At 45.0% G+C, this 24,134-nt stretch overlaps 1 protein-coding gene across 3 annotated transcripts in view; it reads left to right on the plus strand.

Moving 5' to 3' along the window:
- Positions 1-24,134, plus strand: part of usp25 (ubiquitin specific peptidase 25) — a 161,375-nt gene that overhangs the window by 123,192 nt on the left and 14,049 nt on the right. For all 3 annotated transcript variants that reach the window (XM_080203374.1, XM_080203375.1, XM_080203376.1), the window contains 3 exons: positions 499-677; positions 8,340-8,418; positions 19,407-19,486. In XM_080203374.1, the coding sequence (XP_080059500.1) occupies positions 499-677; positions 8,340-8,418; positions 19,407-19,486 (338 nt within the window). The remainder of the gene's footprint in view (positions 1-498; positions 678-8,339; positions 8,419-19,406; positions 19,487-24,134) is intronic.

Consider the following 24,134-nt stretch of genomic DNA (forward strand, 5'->3'; position numbering starts at 1 on the left):
TGCCTCTCTGTCCTGCCATATTAGTAAAGCAGAGGGAGCGAGTGGTTGAGCTGGTGTTCCAGTTTCCTCCCACAGTCCGAAAGATAATGCTGGTTGGGTGTAATGACCATACTAAATTCTCCCTCAGTGTACCAGAACAGGCGCTGGAGTGTAGCAACTTGGGGATTTTCACAGTAACTTCATTGCAGTGTTAATGTAAACCTACTTGTGACACTAATAAATAAACTTAAACACAAAGCGGGAATCAAGTCCCAGGACCTATTATACTGTCTAAGACACACTGTTTAACTGCTCAACTCGCATCCACCAGGGGAACCATTTGGGGTTGGGATGTAGCTGTTTGCCCTTAGGTACTGGATTTGATTTTACTATGAAGTTTTGGTAGTTGATTTTTCCTTTAAATATTGCCAAACATTCCCGCAGTCAGGGCTACACGGCACCTCAGAGGAGTGACAATGTTCTCCAAATACATTTCCAGCGGGTTCTTTGTCTCTCCAGGCTTTCACAGCGGAGTACTCCCGTTTGGTTAGACTGGCCCAGGAAGACACCACACTGGACAATGATAACCGGTTAAAACACGTGGTGGTCTACTTCCTACACAACGAGGCGCCAAAGAAGATCATCGAGCGGACGCTCTTGGAGCAGTTTGCAGATCGGAATCTCAACTTTGATGAAAGGTAATAAGTTATTTATTGTTGGGTAAAAGTATAAAGCAAGTGCTTCTCTGGATGTTGCAAAGTGAATTATGGCCAGTTAATTGCTTTTTAAGTTCAGCCATTGTTCCAATGTGGAAAATAAGGTTTCCAATGTGCAAGATTCCGCCTGCAGCAAAGCAGCAATCACCAGTTGCCTTTTTGTTTTCTGATAATTGTGAGGAATAAGTATTGGCCAGGACACCAGGGCGATCTTCCCTACCTTTCTATTCACACTAGAGGAACGGGATCTTTTACGTCCACCCAAGAGGACAGGCAGGCTCCCCGTTTGGCATCTCATCCAAAAGATGTCACCTCTGATGGTGCAGCACCCACTCCGTTACCTCAGTTCACTGGAAAGTGCACCATTGATTTATGTGCCTCAGTCTCTAGGCTGGGACTTCGTAAACCCATGACCTTCTGACACAGAAAGAAGTCTCACAACACCAGCTTAGAGCCCAACAGGTTTATTTGGCAGCACAAGCTTTCAGAGCCTCAGGTTCCCCTCACTCACTGAAGAAGGAGCCTGAGACTCCGAAAACCTATGCTGCCAAATAAACTTGTTGGGCTTTAACCTGATGTTGTGAGACTTCTTACTGTGCTTCAGATCAGCGCCGGCATCTTCACGTTCTGACACAGAGGCATCAGTGCTACTCACCGAGCCATGGCTGATGTTAAAGGTCGAGTGGGCAACGATCCCATTAACCATCACGTGCCCAGCTTGTTTACGTTCCCTGTTATAAGCTGAGCCTCGTAGGGTTGCATCGGTCAAAATATAGCCTGATTCAGCACACAGCTAAACAGGCTTCTGGACCTTAGGTTCCTCTCTCATATTTGTCCTTGAGAAGGTGATAGTGAGCTGCCATCTTAAACCACTACAGTGTGTAGTGTAAATCTCCTATTATGGAGGGAATTCCAGGATTTTGACTCAGTGACAGTGAAGGAAAGACTGATATATAACGATGACGTGTGGCTTGGAGGGGAACTTACAGACGGTGATGTTTCCATCTACTTGCTGCCTTTTCGCTTCCAGATGGTGGTGGTTGTTGATTTCGAAGATGTTCCGTAAGGAACCTTGGTGAATTCCTACAATGCATCTTGTAGCTGGTACACACTTCTGAGACACTGCGTCAGTGGTGGAAGGAGTGTATGTTTGTGGATTGCGTACCAATCAAGTGGGCTGCTTTGTCCTGGATGTTGTTGGAGTTGCACTCATCCAGGCCAGTGGAGACTGTTCCATCACATTCCTGACCCTAACCCTAACCCTTGTTGACAGTGGACAGGTTTTGGGGAATCGGGAGGTGAATTACTCACAATTGGATTCCTGCAGTCTGACCTGTCCTTGTAGCCACTGTATTTATATGGCCAGCCCAGTTCACTTTCTGGTCAATGGTAAACCCCAGGATGTTGCTGATAGGGGATTCAGTGATGATAATGCCATTGAATATTAAGGGACAATGTTTAAATTCTTTCTTGTAGAAGATGGTCGTTGCCTGCCGCATGAGTGGCGAGAATGTTACTTGCCACTTGTCAATCCAAGCCTGGATTTTGTCCAGGTCTTGCTACATTTGGCCATGGACTGGTTCAGTATCTGGAGAGTCACAATTGATGCTGAACCTTGTGCAATCATCAATGAATGTCCTCACTTCTGACCTTATGATGGAAGGAAGGTCATTGATGAAGCAGCTGAAGATGGGTGGGCCTAGGACATTCCTCTGAGGAATGCGATGATGCTCTGGAACTGAGATGATTGACCTCCAACAACCACAACCATCTTTCTTTGTGCACGGTATGACTTCACTAGACAAATCTAGTGTTGTTTCCTTGATTTCCATTGAATCTGGTTTTGCTAGGGCTCCTTGATTCCATACTTGGTCAAATGCTGCCTTGATGTCAAGGGTTGTAACTCTCAGCTCACCTCTGGAATACAGCTCTTTTGTTCATGTTTGAACCAAGGCTGCAATGAGATCAGGAGTTACGTGGCCCTGGCGAAACCCAAACTGATCATCAGTGAGCAGGGTATTGCTAAGTACGCGACACTTGATTGTACTGTTGATGACCCCTTCCATCAATTTGATGATTGAGAGCAGACTAACGGGACAGTAACTGGCTGGGTTGGATTTGTCCTTTTTTTTATGTACAGGACATACCTGGGCAGTTTTCCACATTGCCGGGTAGATGCCAGTGTTGTAACTGTACTGAAACAGCATGGCTAGGGATGCGGCAAGTTCTGGAGTATAAGTCATCAGTACTATGGTAGGAATATTGCCAGGGTCCATAGCCATTGCAATATTTAGTGCCTTCAGCCATTTCTTGATATCTCGTGGAGGATATCGAATTGGCTGAAGACTGACGTGTGGTGCTGAGGACCTCTGGAAGAGGTGAAGATGGATTATCCACTCAGAAGTTCTGACTGATGATTGTTGCGTCTGCTTCAGCCGAGTCTTTTGCACTGATTTACTGGGCTCCTCATCACTGATGATGGGATGTTTGTGGAGCCTTGTCCTCCAGCAGTGAATTATTTAATTGTCCACCACCATTCATGACTGGATGTGGCAGGACTGCAGAGCTTAGACCTGACCCATTGGTTGTGGAGTTGCTTAGCTCTGTCCTGCTTTTGTTGTTTGACACACAGATAATCTTATGTTGTACTTCATCAGGTTGACACCTCATTTTATGCGTCCTTGGTGCTATTTCTGACATATCCTCCTGCACTGTTCATGAACCAGGGTTGATTAGTTGCAGAGTGGGGGATATGCCAGGTTACAGATTATGGTTGAGTACAATTCTGCTGCTGCTGGTTGGGTGCAGTGACAGTGCCACACAACACAATAGAAGGTGTCCTCAGTGTGAAGACAGGACTTCATCTCTAGTGGCAACCGGGGATTTTCACAGTAACTTCATTGCAGACTTATCTGGATGGGCACATGAACAGGCAGGGGGAGTATAAAGGGATACGGGCAGCTTGCCTAGGTAGGACATAGTGATTGGCGCAGGCCTGGTTGGCCGAACGGCCTGTTCCCGTGCTGTACTGTTCTTTGTTCTTTAAGGAGATTGCAGGACCGTTAGGGCTGAGTTTGCTATTGTCATTTCTGATGCCTAGTCGATGCCATGTGGTTAGTCCAGTTTCATTCCTTACAGACTTTCAACAATTGTAATACAATTGAGTGGGTTGCTCGGCCATTTCAGTGGGCAGTTAAGAATCAACCACCTTACTCTAGGTCTGGAGCCAATGTAGGCACGTTAAGGACAGCAGCTTTCCTTCCAGAAAGGGCATCTTTGAATCAGCTGGGTTTTATGACATTCAATAATGGTTTCACCTTTTAATTCTGGATTTTTAAATTTATCCACCATGGTGGGATTCATACCCAAGTCCCCAGAGCATTATCTTGGGTTTCTGGTTTACTAGCTCAGTCACAATATTAATGCCCCGCGACCTTCCCTGTCTTTGTATTTCCCATTTGCTGATATCACTTATTCAGCCTACTGGATATCTTGAACTGGGCTGGCGCTAATTCAAATTCTTAGCATCACCTGATATTGAACGTTAGTTTGGAATGCAATAAATCCTCCCCTTTCCACAACACTTGACACTTGATTGGACCTCTTCAACTTCCACTGACCTTCCACTGCTGAAACTTCAAATAAAGAACAAGTTGACAATTATTTATGAGCTGTTGTTAGTCTAAGAACTCATTAATTATGTTGATCTCTCCTAAGTTACCTCTTGAAAGCTGCAGTGGATCAATTGGTCAGTTCGTAAAAGTACTGGCTACTGTGGAATCCGAGTCATACTGATAGACAGATTCCAAGGTCTGGTTCTGGTCTGTGTTGTGTTAGCTTGAGGCATTCAGACCAGCAAATGTCAGAATTTTCCAACAAGACATGTCTTGGCTGGTGTGAGAAGGGCTCTCCTTGTCAAATTCTTCAGGCAGCTCTGAAATGTAAACTTAAAATTGTTCGGAATAGATAGATGCGTGATGCAGTTTACATTGTCAGAGAAGTGAGTTAGAAGCTGCATAGAATGCTGTATTTAACCAAATGAATCTGTAATGCGCTTTACATACTGCTACTCTTGAACTGTGTTCTGATGTATCTTCAGACATTTTCTGAAGAAAGTATAATTTTGCAGTAAGCAATTCTGTCTCAAGAAGAGGTAAAAGCCAGTGACCCTGTGCTGCAGAGTGTTAAGTGTGTAAATGTCAGCCAAAGACAGGTTAAAGTTAGCTGTGACCCCATGATAATGTCCAGGCTCTTTCAGGCAGAATGACCACTTGACCTGACATTCTGAAGGTCACCCGGCACCTGTGAAAAGAGTAAACCGGGGGTGGGGGGGGAAGAGAATTTGGTAAGCAAGGAGAGAGAGCACAAAAGTAAATCACCACTTTAATCAATATCCGTCATTAGACTGGCAGACGGTATTAAGCATAGTAAAATACATCAATGTCAGATTGGCTTGGATCGTAACACTTAGATCTCGGTGAAGAGTCTGTGGGTTCAACTCTGCTGCAGGTTTAAAGTATAATCTTGGTCAATACACTAGCGCTGTGCTAGGGGAATGCTGCTTAGTTCCAAGTGCCATCCTTCAGATGAAGCATTAAAGTGAGGCTTGTTCAGGCAATTTAAATCCTTGTTAAAGACCCCATGCCTACTCAAAGAAGATCAGGGACGGATGAGCAAGGATTTATTCTGCTGCTCTTACTCAACTGGTACCAGCAAGTAAAGTTTATTTTTATATAAGTATATAAAATGATGGGCAGGAAACGGCCAGTTGGTCCATCAAGCCTGATCAACGAGTGATGATTAGAGCATCATTACCAGAACTTCCGTGCCTTGTTTACCCAATCTCCTGTCAGACGCCCAAAATGTATTTTAAAAACCGTCAGGGCTAATGAAACATAGAAAAATTAAAGACTGACATTCCTAAAATTCTTTTCACCACCTTGAGAATTCCCAAAGTTCTTCATAGCCAATGAAGTATTTTTGAAGTGCACTGTTATATCGTAGAAAGTGTGGCATCCAGTTTGCACACTGCAAGCTCCCGCAAATATCATGCAGGGATGGCACGTTTTCTTCCTTTGGACTCATGGCGAACAATCACTGAAACAACTGACATCAACAAGTTCCATCCCACCGTCAGACTCAACATGGACTACTCTCCGGAATCGGGTGCATTCTTGGACACATGCATCTCCATCAAGGACAGTCACCTCAGCACTTCACTGTACTGCAAGTACACGGATAGCCTCACAATGCTCCACTTCTCCAGCTTCCACCCTTCCCTAAAGAAGCCATCCCCTATGGACGAGCCCTCTGTACGCATGATCTGCTCAAGATGAAGAGGATCGCAACAGACACCTACAGACTCTGAAAGATGCCCTCATAAGAACAGGATATGGCATTCAACTCATCGATTGACAGTCCTGATGTGCCACAGCGATAAACCGCACCGACCTCCTTAGAAGACAAACACGGGACACAGCAGACAGAGTGCCCTTCGTCATCCAGTATCTCCCCAGCGCAGAGAAGCTACGACATCCTCTCCGGAGCCTTCAATATGTCATCAATGAAGATGAACATCTTGCCAAGGCTATTCCGACACCTCCACTACTTGCCTTCAAACAATTGGGCAAACTCAAACAGACCATTGTACAAGCAAACTACCCAGCCTTCAGAACAGTGACCACAACACCACACAACCCTGCCACCAGCAACCTCTGCAAGACATGCCAGATCATTGACACGGATGCCATCATCTCACGTGAGAACACCATCCACCAAGTACATGCTACATACTCTTGTGACTAGGCCAACATTGCCTACCTGATACGTTGCAGGAAAGGATGTCCCGAGGCATGGTACATTGGCAAGAACATGCGGACGCTATGACAACGGATGAATGAACACTGCTCGACAATCACCAGGCAAGAATGTTCCCTTCCTGTTAGGGAACATTTCAGCAGTCAAGTGCATTCAGCCTCTGATCTTCGGGTAGGCGTTCTCCAAGGCGGCCTTCACAACACGACAATGCGAGTCGCTGAGCAGAAACTGATAACCAAGTTCTGCACACTTGAGGACTGCTTCAACTGGGATCGTGGGTTCATGTCACACTATCTGTAACCCCCTACATCTTGCCTGGGCTTGCAAAATCTCACTAATTGTCCCGGCTGGAAACAATTCACATCTCTTCAACCTGTGCTTAACTCTCTCTCTACTCACATTGTCTGCACCTGTAAAGACTTGATTACCTGTTAAGACTCACATTCCAACCGTTACCTTGTAATTGAGTTTGTGTCTATATATGCTCTGTGTGTGAAACAAATTTTGCACTCACCTGATGAAGGAAAGCTCATGCTACTAAATAAACCTGTTGGACTTTAAACTGGTGTTGTGAGAGTATTTACTGTGCCTACCCCAGTCCAACGCTGGCAGCTCCATATCGCAGTAAAGAATGACAAGAGGACAGAAGTGAGAAAGAGCCTTGGTTCAGATGATCAGGTTGCAGGATCGGCATAGAGAGAGATTAGGAAGAACAGGGGTCAGAAAGCATTGATGGAAATCGTTTATAGATACCCTAAAAATGGTAATACCACTGGACAAAGCATTAAACAAGAAGTAACTAGAGCCTAATTGTTAACAAATATAGACAAGGTATTAACGATGAGGGACTGTAATCTTCAAATAGATTGGTCAGATCAAGTTGGCAAAGCTAGCTTGGAATGTGAGTTTGTCAATTGCTTGTGTGACAATTCCACAGGGCACATCAAATCCAGCCCAAAGAAACTACAAAGAGATGTGAACAAGTTGAGTGAATGGGCAACAGGGCGGCAGATGAAGTCTAATGTGGGAAAATGCGAAGTTATTCACTTTGGCCATAAGAGTAAAAAAGCAGATTTTTTTTTTAAAAAGGCGTGAACATCTGTCACTGTTCAGAGAGATATGCGTGCACTCGTACAAGAAGCACAGAAAATCAGCATGCAGCAAGCAATTAGGAAGATAAACGGCATATTGGCCTTTAGTGCAAGGAAATTGGAGTGCAAGAATAAAGGATTATTGCTGCAATTTCAGAGGGCTTTGATGAAATCACACTTGGAATGCCATATGCAATTTTGGTCTCCATTTCTGTGGAAGGCTGCACTCACCTTGGAGTTGCAGAGCAAAGGTTCACTAGGTTGGTCCTTGGAATAAGAAGGTTGCTGTATGATGAATTAGCTTATGCTCTATGTAGTTTGGAGCAATGAGAAGTGATCTCGTGGACATATACAAAACTGCAAAGGTACTCGACAATATGGATACTGAAAATGTGTTTCCCTTACCCAGGGAATCTAGAGCATGGGGTCTCAGGGTAAGGAGTAAATCATTTAGGATTGGATGAGGAGAAATTTCTTGACTTAAAAGGTTATAATTCTTTGGAATTGTGTATCCAGAGGGTTGTGGATGACTCATTGCTGAATATATTTAAGTGAGAACTGGATTTTTGGTTTGCTATGGAATCAAAGGAGTGAGTCAGAAAGTGGCCCAAGATCAGCTACGATCATACTGAATGGTGAAGCAGGCTCAAAGGAGTGTCTGGTCCACTCCTCCTATTTCTCATCTTCTTGTGTTTGCTTTTAAAACACAAGCTAATTCCAATCTTCTGTGTTTCAGGTGTCGCAGTGTCATGAAAATCGCTCGGGCCAAACTTGAGCTGATCAAACCTAAAGAAGTCAACATGGAAGAGTATGAGGTAAGTGGGGCTAACAATGTCGGAAGGTGCCCAGAGCATTTCAGATAGCTTTCTCTTTGATAGAAATCTGAAGTGGCTTTTATCAATGCTTATAAATTAAGACATTGACTCTTGCCTGGAAATCATTGGCATCTTGTGGGGTTTGGATGTTCTTTGTGTGTGAGCCCAGTTGGTTACATGAAGTACGCAGCACAAAGCAATCCATGCAACCCAATTAGCATGTACTGGTGCTCATTCTTCACGATGTGGAGATGCCGGTGTTGGACTGGGGTAAGCACTGTAAGAAGCCTCACAACACCAGGTTGAAGTCCAGCAGGTTTATTTGGTAACAAACGCCACTACCTTTCGGAGCGCTGCTGCTTTGTCAGGTGAGTCCTGACAAAGTTTACCTGACGAAGGAGCAGCACTCCGAAAGCTAGTGGCGTTTGCTACCAAATAAACCTGTTGGACTTTTTTAACCTAGTGTTGTAAGACTTCTTGCTGTGCTCATTCTTCACACCAGTCTATCAACCTCATTTCAACCGTACTGTGTATCATTCTATTCTCCTTATCCTCATGTATTTGTCTCCTTTTAAAGGACGGTGGCACAGTAGTTAGCAATGCTGCCTCACAGCACTGGGGACCTGGGTTGAATTTTCAGCTCGGGTCACTGTCTGTGTGGAGTCTGCACGTTTTCCCCATATCCGCGTGGGTTTCTTTCGGGTGTTGCAGTTTCCTCCCACAGTCCGAAAAACATGCAGATTTGGGGCATTGGCCATGCTAAATTCTCCCTCGATGTACCCAAACAGGTGCCAGAGTGTGGCAACTAGGAGATTTTCACAGTAACTTCATCAATTAAAGCGATCATGTAAGCCTATTTGTGACACTAATAAATAAACTTCAAACTGTTTTTTCTGTTTATTCTTTCATGGGATGTGGACATTACTGACAAGGATTTTGTTGGCCATCCCTAATTGCCCTTGAATTGATTGGCTTCCTCGGCCATTTCAGGGGACAGTTACTAGTTAACTGCCATGGGCCTGGAGTCTCATGTAGGTCAGACGAGGTGAGGACAATAAATTTCCTTCCCTAAGGAGCATTAGTGAACCAGATGGCTTTTTACAACAATGCTGATAGTTGTCATGGTCACCATTACTGAGACTAGATTTATAGTCCAGATTTTGTTAATTGAATTTAAATTCCATGGTAGGATTTGAGCTCGTGTCTCCAGGGTATTAGCTTGGGCCTCTGGATTGCTAGTCCAGTGACATTACTCCTATGTCACCTTCTCCCCATCTTGGAGCAGTGCAGAACAATAGCAGGCATGGAAGTTCAGTGATACGGAGAAAACTGGGATTGCTCTATTTGGAGAATGAAAGATTCAGGGGAGGTTTAATAAAGGGTGGACACAGTTCAAAAATTCACTAAGAAGCAGAGGGGAGATGAGATTTTTTTAACACAGAGTTATGATGATCTGGAATGCTCTGTCTGAAAGAAAGGGCGATGGAAACACATTCAAATAATAACTTCCAAAAGAGAATTGAATGAATAATCTTGAAAACGGAATGTTTGCACAGCTATGGGGAAAGTGATTGGATAGCTGTTTAGAAGAGCCACACAGAACTAATGGGTCGAATGGCCTCCTGTTTGTGTATGATTCAGTGATAATGTTTACTTGGTGTGTCTTGCATAATAGCGATGCCTTTTCTGCAATAGGTAAGATGGAGGTAACTGCTCTTGGTTTATATCTGGGGAGGAGTCCTCGTGATTGAAAGCCACTGATGGTACAGTCACTGGAGACCTGTGTTCCCTTCAAACTCCATGGTTGCACAGCAAGGCAAGTGTTCACTTGCTAGCTGAGCATAAGCTTGACCTTTCTGTGTGTCCAGATGTTATGTGGATAACATGGATAATGTTATATGGATAATATTGGAATAGTTTAGGTTAGAGGGTCATTAGATTGGTTCCACTGGTCGGCGTAACATCGAGGGCCGAAGGGCTGTAATGTTCTATGTTCAGACCCAGGGGTCACAGTCTGAGGATTCAAGGTAGGCCATTTAGGACGGAGGTGAGGAGACATTTCTTCACCCAAAGAGTGGTGAGCCTGTGGAATTCATTACCACAGGATGTAGTTGATGCCACAACATTGAGTGTATTCAAGAGGCGGCTGGATATAGCACTTGGGGCGAATGGGATCAAAGGTTATGGGGAGAAAGTAGGATTAGGCTATTGAATTGGACGATCAGCCAAGATCGTGATGAATGGCGGAGCAGGCTCGAAGGGCTGAATGGCCTCCTCCTGCTATTTCCCCGGGTTGAAATGGTCGCTACGAGAGGACGCAGATTTAAGGTGCGGGGAGGCAAGTACAGAAGTGATGTTAGGGGTAAGTTTTTCACTCAGAGGGTGGTGAGTGAATGGAATCGGCTGCCGTCAGTGGTGGTGGAGGCGAACTCGCTGGGGTCTTTTAAAAGACTTCTGGATGAGTATATGGGATTTAATGGGATTGGGGGTTATAGATAGGTGTATGGATTGGTAGGTATTGATGTGATCGGTGTAACTTGTGGGCCGAAGGGCCTGTTTGTGCCGTAGTGTTCTATGTTCTATGCTCTTCTTTTTCTGTGTTTCTAAATCATTCTGAGTGCATGTTCAGGCTGAAAAAGTTCTAGGGGCCATGCACTTAAAACACCCACACGTTTCAGAAAGAAAAATAGAGAGAAAGTTTTGGAGAGTGAAGTGCTTTCGTCCACCCCACCCCTCTCAATCACCACCACTTCCGTGCGTGTAAATTTTCACCTGTATAGTTTGTTACACCTGCAGGAAGCATTTAGTTTTATTTCAGTGCCCAATATGATCAGTCATCTTCCATCGGAGTTGGGTCCTTGGGGAAATAATGATCCCAGTGCTACTTTCTGTTTGATTCATCATGTAAGTAGATTGTAAGCAGCGTTTTCAGTGGAGCGTGGTCAGTTACAGCAGCCGTGCCAGACAAATCCGATCAGCATGACCAGGTTCACTAAGTATTTTGCTGTAGCGAGAAAGTTGAATGTGTATTTGAGAAAGGTGCGACATTTCAGTAAATCTTTCCCAGCAGATTTATTTGTTGTGTTTCCCACCTGTTGCTTAAGGCTTTAATAAACCAGATGGCACTGTGTGTCAGCCTTGGCTCAGTCAATTGCACTTTGCTGTGAACCCGAGTCCCTACATCCGGTGCCTCAAGCGTATAACCTGGGCCCACTCTCCCAGAACAGTCATAGAGTTTTGCAACACAGAAAGAGGGCTTTCAGCCCAGTGTGCCTATGCTGGTGAATCTTTGGAACTTCTCTGTCCTGGAGGTCTGAGGATATTCCCATCATTCAGTACATTCAACTGAGATTGATAGATTTCTTTATATTAGAAAGATCAAGGGATGCAGCGGTAATGCGGGAAAATGGTGCTTTTATCATTTAGCCATATAATCCTACAGAATCCTACAGTGCAGAAGGAGGCCATTTGACTCATCGAGTCTGCACTAACCACAATCCCACCCAGGCCCTATCCCCATAACCACATGCAATTTCCCTAGCTAGTTCCCCCCCGACACTAAGGGGCAGCTAACCTGCATATCTTTGGACTGTGGGAGGAAACTGGACCACCTGGAAGAACCCCATGCAGACACAGTGAGAACGTGCAAACTCCACACGGGGAGAATATGCAAACTCCACAGACAGTGACCCAAGCCGGGATTTGAACTCAGGTCCCTGGGTGCCACCGTGCTACTGAGCCATGATGTCATTGAGCGGCAGGGTGGGCTCCGTGGGCCTTGATGATCTCCTCCTGCTCCTAGTTTTTATGTTCTTATTGAGCGGGGGATGTTTTGAAATGCAAAGGCAGTTGGAGAAATGTCAATGAAGATAGTGGACAGAAAAATGCAGAGATATTGGTGGAAACGACTTGAAAATGTGGTCCCACCGGGATTGAGTTTGGGACTGCTCTTTCAAATTTTATCTAATGGTATTCAGAAGGAACTTGCATTTGTAATGTTCCACCCCTTCGGGAAGCTCCACAGCATTCCACAGCTAATTGATAAGTTTATAGATGACTCCGAACTTGGTGCAAGAGTGAATGATGCTGACCCATGTGCGATAATCCAGTGGAATCCAGACAGTCTGGGTCACTGGGGGCGGGGGAGAGATATCTGACAGAGTTTAACGCAGGGAAGTGTAAAGACAGGAGATTAGAAGAATCAAAAAGTACTCAGCACATACTAAATGGTGGAATGCTTGAGGGGATGCACAGGGTGGAGGACATTGCTTCACTTACCACAGATGGTCGATAAAACAAACGTTGCAGCGTAAGGCTAGGCTTTGTGATTTATAAGCCAAAGTAGGTGATTTTGAAGTTGCATGTGGCCGTGGTTAGACCACATCTGGATTGCTTGTTTGGGTTTAGTCTCCATGTTGCCAATTCACTACACTTACACTGCTGAGTTAAACAACCAGGTAAAACGTACCATCCGCCTTTACAGAAAAGTTTGTAATTCGAGCTAGCATCTGGATATTTGTCAATATTTCAGTCAGCAGCCTCTTGAGACCAAGGTTTGAATCCAGCCCGGAGTAATGGTATGAAAAACTTCTTTACGAGTCATAAAATGGCATAGCATAGAAAGATGCCATTCAGTCCACCCGTGCTGTTTCGGCTCTTCCAATGAGTAATCCAGTGATTCTGGTCCCTGACTCTTACCCCATCTCTCCAATTTTTTTCTTCAGATATTCATTCAATTCTCTTTTGAATCTAGTCATTGTGTGAGAGTTTTTCTTGTATCACCTCAGGTATTTTTGCCGATTACTGTAAGCTACTGTGTCCTCTGGTTACTGAGTCTTCAGCCATTCAAAACAATTTTAATTGATTTTAAGTGCCGCTTTCAGATCTCCTCTTATACTTCCATTGTCTAGAATCATTGAATCCCTACAGTGCAGGAGGAGGCCCATTGAGTCTGCGCCGACTCTCCGACAGAGTATCAGGCCTTATCCCCCATAACCCCACACATTGACCCCGCTCATCCCCCTAACCTACACACCTTTGGATGCTTAACGGTCAATTTAGCATGGCCAGTCCACCTAACCTGCATATCTTTGGATTGTGGAGGAAATCGGAACACCCGGAGAAAGCCCACGCACACATGGGGAGAACGTGCAAAGTGCTCACAGACAGTGACCGGAGTTGAACTCGGGTCCCTGGTGCTGTGAAGCAGCAGTGCTAACCACTGCTACGGTTAACTGCCCCAGATTCTCCAATTATTCCACATAACTGTAATCCCACATCCCTGGGATTTATTCTGTAACCAATTCAAATTCTTCAGGTGCTACTGAATCTAGAACATAGAACATTACAGCGCAGAACAGGCCCTTCGGCCCACGATGTTGCGCCGACCAGTTAAAAAACAATGACCCTCTAACCTAAACCAAACCCTTTCCATCCATAAACCTATCCACGGATCTCTTAAACGCCCCCAAACTAGGCGCATTTACAACTGCCGCAGGCAGGGCATTCCAATCCCTCACCACCCTCTGGGTAAAGAACCTACCCCTGACATCCGTCCTATAACTACCACCCCTTAATTTAAAGCTATGCCCCCTCGTGCTAGCTTTCTCCATCCGAGGAAAAAGGCTATCACTGTCCACCCTATCTAAACCTCTAATCATCTTATATGTTTCAATAAGGTCCCCTCGTAGCCGCCTTCTTTCTAACGAAAACAACCTCAAACCCCTCAGTCTCTCCTCATAGGACCTCCCCTCCATACCAGGCAACATCCTCGTAAACCTCCTCTGCACCCTCTCCAAAGCCTCCACATCCTTCCTATAATGTGGAGACCAGAACTGCACACAATACTCCAAGTGCGGCCGCACCAGAGTTTTGTACAGTTGCAACATGACGCTGCGGCTCCTAAATTCAATCCCCCTACCAATAAACGCCAAGACACCGTATGCCTTCCTAACAACCCTATCTACTTGATTCCCAACTTTCAGGGATCTATGTACACATACACCTAGATCCCTCTGTTCATCCACACTATTCAGAGTCCTACCGTTAGCCCTATACTCTACACATCCGTTATTCCTGCCAAAGTGAATTACCTCACACTTTTCCGCATTAAACTCCATCCTCCACCTCTCGGCCCAGCTCTGCAACTTGTCCAAGTCTCCCTGTAAACTAAGACACCCTTCCTCACTATCTACCACACCTCTGACTTTGGTGTCATCAGCAAATTTACTAATCCACCCAACTATACCCTCATCCAGATCATTTATAAAAATTACAAACAGCAGTGGCTCCGAAACAGATCCCTGAGGCACACCACTCGTAACTGAACTCCATGACGAATACTTACCATCAACCACCACCCTCTGTCTCCTATCCGCCAGCCAATTCCTAATCCAATTTCCTAAATCACCCTCAATCCCATACGTCTGCAATTTCTGCAGAAGCCTTCCATGGTGAACCTTATCAAACGCCTTACTAAAGTCCATATATACCACGTCAACTGCCTTACCCTCATCCACCTCTTTGGTCACTTGCTCAAAAAACTCAATAAGGTAAGTAAGGCACGACCTACCCTCCACAAAACCATGCTATCTCTAATCAATTCATTACTCTTCAAATAACTATAAATCCTATCCCTAATAATTTTTTCTAAAACCGGAATCTGTCCGGTTATCAGGGTGAGCTGGTGTTTTATCTACTTGTGATATAATCTGGAATTTGGAATAGTCTCAGTCTGCAACATAAAACCCATCCCTATAGTTAGAATCTTCCTCAGAAGTTGCAATGCTGTAATCTGTATCTATCAGAATCATAGAATCCTACAGTGCAGGAGCAGGCCATTCAGCCCAACACATCTGCACCAACCACAATCCCACCCAGGCCCTATCCCCACAACCCCATGCATTTACGCTAGCTGGTTCCCCTGACACTAAGGAGCAATTTAGCACGACCAATCCACCTAACCTGCACATCTTTGGATTGTGGGAGGAAACCAGACCACCTGGAGAAAACCTACGCAAACATGGGGAAAATGTGCAAATTCCACACAGTGACCCAAGCTGGGAATTGAAACCGGGTCCCTGGCGCTGTGAGGCAGCAGTGCTAACCATTGTCTGACTGAATCAGAAGTGATTGGCACTATTTTTTTAAAAAACAGAGGGAATTTATATTTGGAAAGTTACTTCACATTATCCCAAAGCACTTCAAAGCCAATGATAAACATCTGGACTGTTAGCACTCTTTTTATTGTAGGGAAATTGTATTAGCAATTTTGAAAAACCTGAGGGTCGATAAGTCTCCTGGGCCAGACAGGGTATATCCTAAGATTCTTTGGGATGCTAGGGATGAGATTGCAGAGCCTTTGGCTTTGATCTTTGGGTCCTCAATGTCCACGGGGATAGTGCCAGAGGACTGGAGAGTGCCAAATGTTGTTCTTTTGTTCAAGAAAGGATATTGGAATGATCCTGGTAATTATAAGCCGGCTAGTTTTACTTCGGTGGTTGGTAAGTTAATGGAAAAGGTGCTGAGGGAAATAATTTATGACCATTTGGGAAAATGCAGCTTAATCTGGAATAGTCAGCACGGATTCGTGAAGGGTAAGTCTTGCCTCATAAATTTGATTGAATACTTGAGGAGGTAACTAAGGGTGTAGATGAAGGTAGAGTAGTTGATGTTGTATACATGGATTTTAGTAAAGCGTTTGGTAAGGTTCCCTACGGTAGGCTCATGAAGAAAGTAAGGAGGTGTGGGATAGAGGGAAATTTGGCTGATTGGATAAGTAACTGGCTATCTCATAGAAGGCAGAAGGTGGTGATCGTTGGAAAATTTTCAGACTGGAGACCAGTTACCAGTGATGTACCACAGGGATCGGTGCTGGGTCCTCTGCTATTTGTGATTTTTATCATCGACTTGGAGGAGGGGCGTGAAGAGTGGGTCAGTAAATTTGCTGATAACACCAAGATTGATGGAGTAGTGGATGAGGTAGAGGGCTGTTCCAGGCTGCAAAGAGACATTGATAGGATGCTGAGCTGGGCCGAAAAGTGGCAGATGGAGTTTACCCTAGTAAGTGTGAGGCGATTCATTTCGGTAGGACAAATTTGAATGTGGATTACAGGGTCAACGGCAGGGTTCTGAGGAATGCAGAGGAACAGAGAGACCCCAACCACTCTGAGTAAAGAACCTACCTCGGATGTCCCTCCTACCATGAACATTACAATTATACTCCTGAGTAACAGCTACATCCACCCGACCTCTGAAGGTTGCCACAGATTCATATCCACAGATCTCTGAAGGTTGCCACTCAAGTGGATAGAGCCATGAAGAAGGCCTATAGTGTGTTAGCATTTATTAACGGGGGTTTGAGTTTAAGAGCCGTGGGGTTATGCGGCAACTGTACCGGACCTTGGTGAGACCACAATTGTGTGCAGTTCTGGTCACCTCACTATGAGAAGGATGTGGAAGCATTGGAGAGAGTGCAGAGGAGTTTTACCAGGATGCTGCCTGGCTTGGAGGGTAGGTCTTATGAGGAAAGGTTGAGGGAGCTAGGGCTTCTCTCTTTAGAGCGGAGGAGGATGAGAGGCGACTTAAAAGCGATTTATAAGATGATGAGGGGGATTGATAGAGTGGATGTTCAGAGACTATTTCCTTGGGTGGATATAACTGTTACTCAGGAACATAATTGTAATGTTCATGGTAGGAGGGATGTCTGAGGTAGATTCTTTACTTGCAGAGTGGTTGGGGTATGGAATGCACTGTCTGCTGTGATAGTGGAGTCGGACACTTTAGAAACTTTCAAGTGGTTATTGGATAGGCACATGGAGCACACCAGAATTAAAGGGAGTGGGATAACTTGATCTTGGTTTCAGACAAAGCTCGGCACAACATCAAGGGCCAAAAAGCCTGTACTGTGCTGTACTGTTCTATGTTCTATGAAATGTAGCAGCCAGTTACTGCACAGCAAGATTCCACAAAAAGCAGCTCACCAGTTGACCTATTTTGTTCATACATTTGCCAGTGGCTGCTGCTGGACTTCTCCGCACGATCATCTGTCACTTGGATGAGCTGAGAATTTATGAATAGAAGTGATTTTTGTTTTGTTAGCTATGGTTTCAGGAAATCATTTTGATTCAAGTGGTTTGTCCTGTCATGTTGAATCCACAAACTGGTAATTCTGCTTATCAAAGGTGGCAGGACTGGGCTGGGAAGTTTCTGCATTTGCTCAAGCTCCAAGTGCCTGACAATTTGATTCATTCTGCGCGACAGAACTAAGGCCATCTCCAAATGTGTGCAATCTCATTTCGTACCCAGCAGAAAGATGCTTCAGTGTGTGTAGCAATGCCACGGAAGCAATAAAGATGCAGGCAGTCTGTGCCCGGACTGTGCCAAGTTAGCTGATCACAGCCACGGCTGCTGAGTGGATGCTCTCATTGGCCTCTGGGCTTCAGAGTGGAAGGTCTTCCTGCCTTCCTGCTCCCGGGAGCAAACCAATGTCCATGCAGAGAAGTGAATGTGGAGGGTATGGTGGCACAATGATTAGCAGAGCTGCCTCACAATTCCAGGAACCTGGGTTCGATTCCTGACTTGGGTCACTGTCTGTGTGGAATTTGCACATTCTCCTTGTGTCTGCTTGGCTTTCCTCCGGGTGCTTGGGTTTCCTCCCACAGTCCAAAGATGTGCGGGTTAGGTGGATTGGTCGTGCTAAATTGCCCCTTAGCGTGTCCCAGGATGCGTAGGTTAGAGGGATTAGTGGGGTAAATATGTGGGGTTACGGGGATAGGGCCTAGGGGAGATTGTTGTCGGTACAGACTCGATGGGCTGAACAGCCTCCTTCTGCACTAGAGGGATTCTATGATTTCTATATTTTGACAATTACTGATAGGCCTCAGGTGCGATGCTCCCATTTATTGAATGGCCAGCCCCAATTCTGTCTGAAAAATGGTTTGTCAGTGAATTGTCCCTCTGAAAGTTCAGCAAAACAAAAATATGGTTGACTTTACCTCTGTGCCTCTCTGGTTCCTGAGCTGTGCAGGTCAGCTTGGAGTAATGAAGTACAGAAGGTAGGAATATCCCCAGCATTCCAACTGCTCTCCACAGAGAGCTGTGAACACTTTCTCCTGACTCCACAACAACTTGCTCTTATTTAATAAAGTAAAACATCACAAGACACCTTGGAGAATGTAACCAGGTAAAAATCTGACACAGACTGAAGTAGGAGTTAGTAGGACAAGTGAATAAACACTTGGTCAACGAGATAAGTTTTAAGCAGCAGCTTAAAGAAACAGAGAGAACTGGAAAGTCAAAAGGCTCAGAATAGGAATTAAAGAATATGGGATTCAGACCACTGACAGCACTGCTGCTGCTGGTGGGACAAAGGAGATGGAGGATGCACAAGAGGACCTCTGCTGGAAAGGGTATGTATGAGAGTGTTGGATGAGGACGGCATCCAACTCATGGTCAGACATCGCTCAGTGCCCAGGCTCCAGACACATGACCATTTGGCAAAGGCACCAGATGACAACACAATGCCCTATCTCAATTAGGACATGGTTTTCTCCGGGGGGGAGGGGGGGTGCTCGATATTGTGTGGGAAAAGGAAGCTCTAGGGAAATATGATACTCGGAAGTATGATACGGGTGGCACGGCAGCACAGTGGTTAGCATTGCTGCCTCACAGCTCCAGGGATCTGGGTTCGATTCTCAGCTTGGGAGGAGTTGGCACATTCTCCCTGTGTCTTCATGGGTTTCCTCTGGGTGCCGTGGTTTCCTCCCACAGTCCAGAGATGTGCAGGTTAGGTTGACTGAGCATGCTAAATTGACCCTGAGTGTACCGAGATGCACGTGTGAGAGGGATGAGCGGGGATAGGGCTTGGATGGGATTGTGGTCGGTGCAGACTCGATGGGCCGAATGACCTCCTCCTGCACTGTAGGGAATCCTATGATTCGCCTGAAAAGTAACCACTTTCCCCCTGCTGTGATTTGCATTTGTTACAGAAGTGGCACCGTGAATACCGAATGTTTCGAGAAATGACCACTTGCGTTATGATTGGCTTGGAGCTGTTCCAAAAGAAAAGGTAAGACGATGATGATGTTGAAGTGTACCCCCAACTTACTGTGAAACACTGCACTTTTTGTTCTGTCCCTTTCTGTTTCACCTGCCGGATTAAAAATACCAGCTTGTTCTCAGTTGATGGCTAGGAATTTCTGCCGTCCCGATTCTTTTTCAAATGCATGAAATGGCGTCGTCCACACTGCCGTGGCTTCAGTTGTGCTCATGCCTCTAGGTGGCAGGCGTGCCATTGGTTTCTCCAGAAGCCTGTTTGAGCCAGAGCTGTAGCGATTTCTTCCCTCTTCTTGAGTGAAGGCAGTAACCAGGCCAAGGAATTATCTCACCCGCTGCCTCACAGCAGCAGTTGACAACTGCTGCAAAACTCTGCAGCCCCATAGATTAAAAACTGTTCCTGCAGCTTCCCTGGTGCCCCCGGTTGATAAAGGGACTGTATACCTGATTGATACGGAGAAAAAAGAGAGGGTTCGCATTTATGTACCTCCCTTCGCAGCCTCAGGACATGCCACAGCGATTTGTAATCAGTAACCTCAAGGGTCGTCGCTCTTAGAAAATCAGAAATGTGGCAGCCATTTTGTGCTCAGCAAGACCTGACATATAACAGTGTGATAATAACCAGATAATCCATTTTGGTCACATTGTTTGAGGGAGAAATATTGTCCAGGATACTGTAACGAACTCCCCTGCCCCTCTCTCTTCAGATGTGGCTTACTTGGCGGCACTTTCGCAACTCAGTCAGAAACGTAGCGGATTCTTTTTTATTAATTCATGGGACGTGGGCATTGCTGGCTGGCCAGCATTTATTGCCCATCCCTAGGTGCCCTTTAAAGTTGAGTGCAGTTGAGAGTCAACCACATTGCTGTGGCTGTGGACTCACATGTGGGCCAGAGCAGGACGACAGATTTCCTTCTCTCAGGGAAGGACATCAAAAGAAGTAGATGGGTTTTTCCAACAGTTGACAATGGTTTCATGGCCATCAGTAGATTCTTAAATCCAGGTGTTTTTTACCATCTGCTGTGGTGGGATTCGAACCCGGGCTCCCCAAAATATTAGCTAAGTTTCAGCATTAATTGTCTGATAATAATCCCACTAGGCCATCACCTTCCACTTTAGAAATTGAGCACAAAGATGAAGGCTGATGCTCTAGTGCAACACTGAAAGGTTGCTACACCATCACAGATAAAACCTTCCGGATGAGTTGTTGAACAGAGAACCCCATCTGCCCTCTCAGGTGGCATTATTTTGGAGAACAGCATAATTCAAAGCATAAATTACATTGAGCCATAGAGGAGGTATTAAGATGGATGACGAAAAGCTTTGTCAAAGGGATATGCTTTAAAAAGCAACTTGGGAACTGTAAAGCCATCTATTTCAGACTCTTCTCAGTGTGTGTTCCCCAGCTTCTGGCACCGTCCCTCTCCATGGCAACAGTCTGAGATAAACCAGTTTGGTGTCACATTTAACCCCGAGATAAGCATCTTACCTCACAGTCATGCCATTACTAAAACTGCTATTTCTACCTGAAACATTACCTGATATTTCATCTGACCTGCTGTGGGAACCTTCGTTCATTCTTAAGTTACCTCTGGACTGGAGCAATCCTAGTTGGCTTCTCACATTCTACTCTCCATAAACCTGAGGTCATTCAATACTCTCTTTTAACTCTCAATAAATCTCACTCCCCCATAATTCCTACGCTTGTTATCCTACATTGGCTCCTGGTCAAGGAATGTCTTCATTTAAAAAATACTCATCCTTCTTTTCAGATCTCTCCATAGCCCTGATCTTCCATGAGTCAGTAATTTTCCCCAGCTCCTGTGACTCTCTAGGTCGGGACCCTTGAGCACCCTCGCCGCCGCCTAAGCTCTGGAATTCCCCCTCTACATCTCTCCAACTTCCTTTTTTTCTCTTTGAAGACACACCTTCATTACTGCCTCTTTGATCAAGCTTTCATTCATCTGACCTGATATATCTTAATGTGGCCTGCTGTCAGATTTTATTAATACCTGAAATTGGACCATGAATAGGCCATTCGGCCCCTCAAACCTGCTCTGCCATTCAATAAAATTGTGGCTGATCTGTTTTCATTGAGTTCCACTTTCCCCACCTACCTTCAATAATCTTAGACTCTTGTTGGGCAAGAGAATCTATCTACCTCCACCTTAAACGTAGTCAATGACCCAGCCTCCATTGCCTTGTGAGGCAGAGAGTTCCAGAATCTCTCAGCCTTCTGAGAGAGAAAAATTCTCACCTCTGTCCTATAAGGGAAACTCCTCATTTTAAAACATTGCCCCCTACTTCTGGACACACCCACAAGAAGTAACATAATTTCCACGTCAATCTTGTTAATACCATTCAGGACCTTGTATGCTTCAACCAAGCCACCCCTCACTCTAGTGGAAACAAGCCCAACCTTTTTAACCTATCCTCATAAGATGGAGATGCTGGCATTGGACTGTGGTAGGCACAATTACAAGTCTGACAACATCTGGTTAAAGTCCAACAGGTTTATTGGGAATCATGAGCTTTTGGAATACTGCTCATTCATCGAGGAGCAGTGCTCCCAAAGCTCGTGATTCCAAATAAATCTATTGGACTTTAACCAGGTATTGTAAGACTTCTTACTATATCCTCATAAGACACCGGTTCATTCCAGGTGTCAATCTAGAAAATCTCCTTTGAACTGTCTCCAAAGCATTCACATCCTTCTTTAAACAAGGAGACCAAAACTACATGCAGTATTCAAAATGTGGTCTCACTAATGCCCTGTTTTATAAAGCTCCTGTGAGCCATCTTGGGACACTTAAAGGGCTATATAAATATACGTTTTTTTATCTTAAAGGAGGAGAGAGAGGGATTGTTGGAGAGACTTGAAGAGAAAATTCTAGAGAGTGGACCAAAAGATTTGATTTGATTTATTATTGTCACATGTAATAGTATACAGTGAAAAGTATTTTTTCTTGTGCGCTATACGGACAAACATATCATTCATAGAGAAGGAAAGGAAGGAGTGCAGAATGTAATATTACAGTCATAGCTAGGGTGTAGAGAAAGATCAACTTAATACAAGGTAGGTCCATTCAAAAGTCTGACAGCAGCAGGGAAGAAGGTGTCCTTGGTTGGTACGTGACCTCAGACTTTTGATGGAAAAAGGATGTTTGCCGAGGCAGCGGGGAGTCTCGTCGGAGTCAATGGATGGGAGGCTGGTTTTCATGATGCATTGGGCTACATTCACAACCTTTTGTGGTTTCTTGCAATCTTGGGCAGAGCAGGAACCATACCAAGCTGTGATACAACCAGAAAGAATGCTTTCTTTAGTGCATCTGCAAAAGTTGGTGAGAGTCGTAGCTGACTTGCCAAATTTCCTTAGTCTGCTGAGAAAGTAGAGACATTGGTGGGCTTTCTTAACTACGGTATTGGCGTGGGGGGGACCAGGACCAGATTGTTGGTGGTCTGGACACCTAAAAACTTGAAGCTCTTGATCTTTCTACTTCGTCCCCATTGATGTAGACAGGGGCATGTTCTACTCTACGTTTCCTGAAGTCAATGACAAATCTCCTTTGTTTTGTTGACATTGAGGGAGAAATTATTGTTGCCGCATCAGTTCACCAGATTCTCTATCACATTCCTATACTGTGTCTCGTCATTGTTTGAGATCTGACCCACTACAGTGGCGTCGTCAGCAAATTTGAAAATCGAGCTGGAGGAGAATTTAGCCCATAATCATAGGTGTATAAGGAGTATAGAAGGCGGCTGAGAACACAGCCTTGTGGGACACCGATGTTTAGGATGATCATGGAGGAAGTGTTGTTGCCTACAGAGGAGCGGATAGCTGAGCAATGATAATCCGGGTGTGCAAGAGCCAAGAATTGGAGGAGCTCAGAGACCTGGGAGACTTTTAGGACTGGAGGAGAGAGCAGCTAGGGAAGGGCTGGTGCACAGAGGAATTTGAAAATGAGGATGAGAATGTAGGTCCGTAAACACAGTGGTGATAAGTGAACAGATCCTGGAGTAGTTAGGATATAGAGATTTCTTCCAAGCAATCGGAATGTGAACTTGGTGTACAGGAATGTTCTTTCCTGCCTCACACTTGGTGCCCCCAAAATCTGGACGAAATGTGCGTGATTCCTCTGAGTAAGTTGTTCTGATGAGGAGATGAAACACATGGATCCAGAGAGTTTGGCTGGCTTAGCGAATTACAGATGGACAATGATAGATGGTCTTCTGTTGATCCCCACTGCTGCTCAGATTGCCATGACCTCCCATCCTGGAAGTGGTGTCCATCACATGAGAACAGGGTTTGAGTTTAGCTGTGAGGACTTCAGCAGTCAAATAGTCTACCATCATTCATTGCTTAGGCCCGAGCATAGAAATTGGCAGCTGACGTCAGGAGCCCCTATCTTCGGGAGAAGGCGGACGAGTGGAAAATCAAATTGCCTCACTTGTAGGATTTAAAATGTATTTGCTTAGAATACTCCTCATTTCATGGAGATGATATCACAATACTAATCATTGAATCTGTTTTTTGTCCTTTCTGAAAAATTCATTTTAGAGAAACCTGCCAAGTACAACAATCTGAGCCCATGTCACGTAGGAATACAGCAGATTGCACTGGGACCTAAACAGGAGCAAGTGCAATGAATTAAACACAATTT

Source organism: Carcharhinus amblyrhynchos, chromosome 15 (assembly GCF_965287045.1).
Source record: "Carcharhinus amblyrhynchos chromosome 15, sCarAmb.v2.hapA, whole genome shotgun sequence".
In the NCBI taxonomy this organism is placed as follows: domain Eukaryota; kingdom Metazoa; phylum Chordata; class Chondrichthyes; order Carcharhiniformes; family Carcharhinidae; genus Carcharhinus; species Carcharhinus amblyrhynchos.